We start from the raw sequence: 4,945 nt of genomic DNA on the forward strand, positions 1-4,945 counted from the left end.
AAGACTGCAGAGACACGAAGCCTGCAGAGACACGAAGCCTGCAGAGACAGGAAGACTGCAGAGACACGAAGCCTGCAGAGACACGAAGCCTGCAGAGACAGGAAGACTGCAGAGACACGAAGCCTGCAGAGGAGAAACAGCAAGCTCAATTTGTGGCAGTGGCAGCTAATAATGACACTTCCAGTGGCAGCTTGAGCTTGAGCTGCCACCAAGACATCTGATCACTTCTGTAATAAAACTCAAAGACAGTGACCCAGAAGATTAACTAATTATTTGAATAAATAAAAATAATTCCTCCTTCGAATGATTAAAGAACACTGGAACAGATCGAAAAATAAAAATGGACCCTGAAGGTAAAAAACGTCAAACAGTTTACTGTAAATTTAACAAATTTATGGCTCTAATATCAGATTTGATCTTTTTCCTGAACAGAAAGAAGAATATTTGATGTTAGAGATTTTATTATTATTATTATTATTATTATTATTATTATTATTATTATTATTATTATTATTATTATTATTATTATTATTATTATTATTATTCATGGACTCTAGATAAACTTTGTTTCACTTCTTCACAGTTTGGAGTTTTAACTCATTCTGTAAAATGTTTTCAAAATAACTTTTTAAAGTTTTCGTTCTTCTTCATCTGGTTGTTTCAGTGATGAACCAGAAGAAGCCTCCTGTAATAACTAGTCCTGTTTTATTAACTCGTCCTGTTGTAATGAGAGGCTTGTCTCAGGGACAGTTTGTCCTCTTTGTGTCCAGCAGGTGGCGCTGTAACAACCTGCTGACAGAGACCAGCTCCCCCTGCAGGTCACAGCAGGTCATCGCCCTCTGCACAAAGGGGAAGGCGGGTAATAATGTTTTGTTTTGTCTTCCTGTTAGTAAAATATAATATAAATATCATTATTTATTATATTTAATAATCAGCAGAACAGCCCAGAACTTCTGCAGAACGAAAAACATCTAAACTAATTATTAAACTATGTTTAATCTCCATATTAACCACTCCGTGTTCAGTTATCAGATTAATTCAGCATTCTGTGCTCAACCTTTAACACTTTTAGCTCTTTCCTTTCCTCAGATTAAAGGTTTAAAAGGACTGAAATAAATCCACCTTCAGCTCTGCACAGAGAAGAATCATCAGATAATCCAGTCAGCATGAAGTCAGAGCAGATTATATTCCAGGTTTCCTGAAGATCATCAAACATCTGAGTCTCCAGGTGACTGAAAGTCTCCAGATGAAACTCAGAACATCTGTTCCTTCTGAGACTTCCTGCAAATTTAAATGTGTGGAGAAAAGTGGGGCTTGTTGCTGAAAGAAGGTCCAAACATTTACCTGTTTTCACCTGTTTACCTGCATCTTTACCACATGGACTGGATTGTTCCTGGATCTGAACGAGCGGTTACCTTTGGGTGATCGTCCACACACACACACGCACACCTACACACACACACACACACACACACACACACACACACACACACACACACGTACACACACACACACAGCTCTGGAACAAATTAAGAAATTACTGCAGAGAACAAGGTTCTGATTATTTGCAGACCTCAGGAAGTGATCAGAAGTTCCTGATTTTTGTCGGTGGTCCACAGGGTTTGTTTCTTGGTATTCTTTTATTTCGTGCTTTTTAACTTGGTCCCTCAGATTGTTGTTAAACCCACCATTAAAAACCTAAAGGTGACTTTTGATAGTAATCGGTAACTTGACCCATACATGAAAACTGTCCTGTTTTGGTGTTTTTGAATTGTTTTCTGTTTTTGAGTTATTTTGTAGATTTATGTATTTTTCAGTTTATGTACCTGAAGGTTCTGTTGTTCTGACAGGTTGTTTTTAGTATTTCTCTGTATAGTTTGTGTTTTTTCTCAGCTTCCCTGTTTACCTGGTCATATAAACCTGTTCTCATTCAGTAATCACCCCCCCCCAGCAGATATAACCCTCATGGTTTGTCCTCAGGCTCTGTCAGATCCTTGTAGGGAGCTCCGCTGGTCAGCTCCCTATATTGTGCCAGTTTAACTCCTGTTTTTGTCACTTGTATCACTAGGTTTTTGATTTCATGTAATAAAATACGTTTTTAACTAAATAACGACTAAATAAAGCGCTATACAAGTGTAGGCCATTTACCAAAATACATTTGTTACGAACAGTTTTGTTCATTTTTATTTATTTGAGCACTGATCAGATTTGTATTTGTTTCTAAATTAAGGCTAAGAACTAGGGCTTTTCTTTGAACTTGTCTTAAGTTATTTTGGTGTTAAGCACCTTGTGTTTGTTCCGTTTAGGATAGATTTCAAAGCTTATATTATTTTCATACTGATGATCTATTTTTGACCTGGAGTACATGATGCTGATGTACATGTTCATAGAATCCAAGAAATAAACAAAAGAAGCCAAACAAACTAGTTAGTAAAAAGTTCATAACTGATGATGAAATAAATATGAACCAAACGTTAATTCACTGAGCTTTTTATTAGTTGTTGATTACCTTACAGGAATTTGACATTACAGGAATTCCTATATTTTCTGTCTATTTAATTATTATTAAATCATTAAAAAGTGCTTCAGTTGTTGTTTTCTCATGATTTCATAATTCCAATGACAGCCACGGCAGCAACTGCTATAATCGCTCCTGTAGCTTCAAGGACGCCTTCGAGGAAGCCAGCTCGTGCTTCGTACGCCTACAGGGAGAAATAATAATTTAGACAGATCTAAATATAAAATGGTGCTAAACATTTCAAAAATTGCCTGGGAAAGATTTTTTTTATTTCTGGTTAGAAAAAGAACAGCATCTTGGTAACATTTAAGGTAAACATGGCAAAACCTTCACTGATAAACAAGAAGTCTAAGTTTTTCACTCAAAGTTGAACAGATAAATGTAAAACCAGTCCTTTAAAGATAATAAGGTTTTACATTCATCACATTTGCTGACCAGTTAGAAACAATTTCTCTGTTATAGAATTGACTGATTTTTCTGTCAGCCCATTCACTGAAGTGCAAACCACAACAACATTAGCAAAACACACAAACAAAAATTGAAGCACACAAAAAAAGAACAGAAATGCAATTACATTAACAAACTGGAAAAGGTAGGTCCCAGTGGGAGACCTGAGAAATGGCTGATTGGACGACACCACATTTGAACCGGAAGTTTTTCTGGTTTTAGCGCGTTTGTTGAAAACATGAATGTTATTTGTAATCATTTCTTGAAGCCTCTTGCCACAACTACTGCAAAAGTTTGGTGACTGCTCAACCAGCTCTTTTCCACAGTTTGGGCGATACATGGCGCTGTGATTGTCTTCCCGTCTACCGAAACATTGAAAGAGCAAAAGCCCGAACTTCTGGTTCAAATGTGGTGTCGTCCAATCAGCAATTTCTCAGGTCTCCCACTGGGACCTGCCTCTTCCAGTTTGTTAATGTAATTGCGTTTCTGTTCTTTGCTTGTGTGTTTCATTTTTTGTTTGTGTATTTCGTTAATGTTGTTGTGGTTTGCACTTCAGGGGGCCACCATACAAAACAAAACAAAACGCAAAGTCTTACATTTATATGACAATAGAAGAAGTAAAGAATTTATTTTCCTTACACTATTTATTATCACTTCCTACCAAAAGCCTAAGGAGAACAGTTATGTTTTTGCCTGTGTTGGTGTATCTGTCTGATAGCAAAATATATCATAAACCACAAATACATTTAGGTGTCTTTCATTGCCATCTGCAAATATTGGCAGATATAAAGATGCTGAGGCTCTTTACCTGAAAATTGTATATAACTGTGGTTTGAGAAATGTAAAAAAAATTGGGGTTTTTTGGGTTTAGAAGAATTCAAGTAAACTACTCAAGACAAATGGAGAACACACTTACAGGTTTCTAACCATGTTCAGAATTTAACAGGAAACATTAAAAACAAACAAAAGGGGCTCTTTGATAAGAGATCCTTCCTGCCCTCAGCCATCAGCAACTATAACAACTCTTTACCAAAACAAGGATTATGAGCTACAAAAACATTTAATTTCCCTTTGGTATTATTAAAGTATTTTTGAATTTGAATTTCAGAGTGAATAAACTGCTTCTTTAATTCTACCTGTCGGCTCTCAGGCTTGCCGTAGCGCAGCTCAGTGGCGAAGTGTTCGCAGTTGTAGTTGAGGACGTCATATTCCAGACCTGAACCAACAAGTTTGCAGGCGTCCTTTACAATTTCATTAGTACAACGAGGTTTGTATTTCTTATCCAAGTAGTTGTTTATTTTCCATTTGTCACCGTTCACCACATCCTTCAGCTTCTCCATCACCACACCACTCTTCTGACCTGAAGCAGGCACTAAGCTGCTTCCAGGAGCTGACCCTTCAAAGACAAACCAAGAAAACTGGGTTTATATTAGATGTTACATCAATGAAACCAACCACAGCAACTGGAGAAAAATAAATAAATAAAAACTTATATGTGTGTGTGTGTGTTCTTTGAGGAAGAAAAGTGACACTGGGGCCAAACTGTAAACTGTTCACTTTATCAACAGTGTGCACATGTGTTGCTGAAAGATGCTATACAAATAAACTTGACTTGGTCAAATCATCCCCTCAATTTGTACCATGCAGTTGACATTTTTTACTCACTGGGTTAAAAGTGGTTACCATTTCGTACCCAAGACCTTCCTAAATGGATGTTTCTCCTTCCCCTAATCAGACCCTCCAGGATTTCGCAATGTTGCGATCGCAACTATTAACGCAAAATCAAGCAAACCCACGAAATCACAACTTTTTGCAACTTTGCCCAAAACACCGCAACTTTAACCCAATATTTATTGTTTCTAAAGTGATTCGCCACCGTTTCTGCGGTCTAGTGTCTTTTTTGTGGGTTTGTGTAGCGCGGAATACAAAATAACCCCAAATATCTCAGGAAGAAGACACGTGACGTCACTTCCTGTTAAC

The 4,945-nt window shown here is 37.2% G+C and overlaps 1 protein-coding gene and 1 long non-coding RNA gene across 4 annotated transcripts in view; one reads left to right on the top strand and one right to left on the bottom strand.

Annotated features, from left to right (window-relative positions):
- Window positions 1–12: 12 nt before the first annotated feature.
- On the top strand, window positions 13–1,519 carry LOC112451223. The gene is made up of 2 exons (XR_005233389.1): window positions 13–353; window positions 774–1,519. It is a non-coding gene; the product is annotated as an uncharacterized LOC112451223 (long non-coding RNA).
- Window positions 1,520–2,474: 955 nt separating this feature from the next.
- The window catches only part of LOC108245852 (phospholipase A and acyltransferase 3), a 14,142-nt gene continuing 11,671 nt past the window's right edge, over window positions 2,475–4,945 (bottom strand). For 2 of the 3 annotated variants that reach the window (XM_037976515.1, XM_017433086.3), the window contains exons 5-6: window positions 4,102–4,361; window positions 2,475–2,702 (exon numbers count right to left, since the gene is read on the bottom strand). In XM_037976515.1, coding sequence (XP_037832443.1) covers window positions 2,601–2,702; window positions 4,102–4,361 — 362 coding nt within the window. In that variant the 3' untranslated portion in view covers window positions 2,475–2,600. The remainder of the gene's footprint in view (window positions 2,703–4,101; window positions 4,362–4,945) is intronic. The other variant, XM_037976517.1, reaches the window with a different exon arrangement.

This window comes from Kryptolebias marmoratus, linkage group LG1 (assembly GCF_001649575.2).
Source record: "Kryptolebias marmoratus isolate JLee-2015 linkage group LG1, ASM164957v2, whole genome shotgun sequence".
Lineage (NCBI taxonomy): Eukaryota > Metazoa > Chordata > Actinopteri > Cyprinodontiformes > Rivulidae > Kryptolebias > Kryptolebias marmoratus.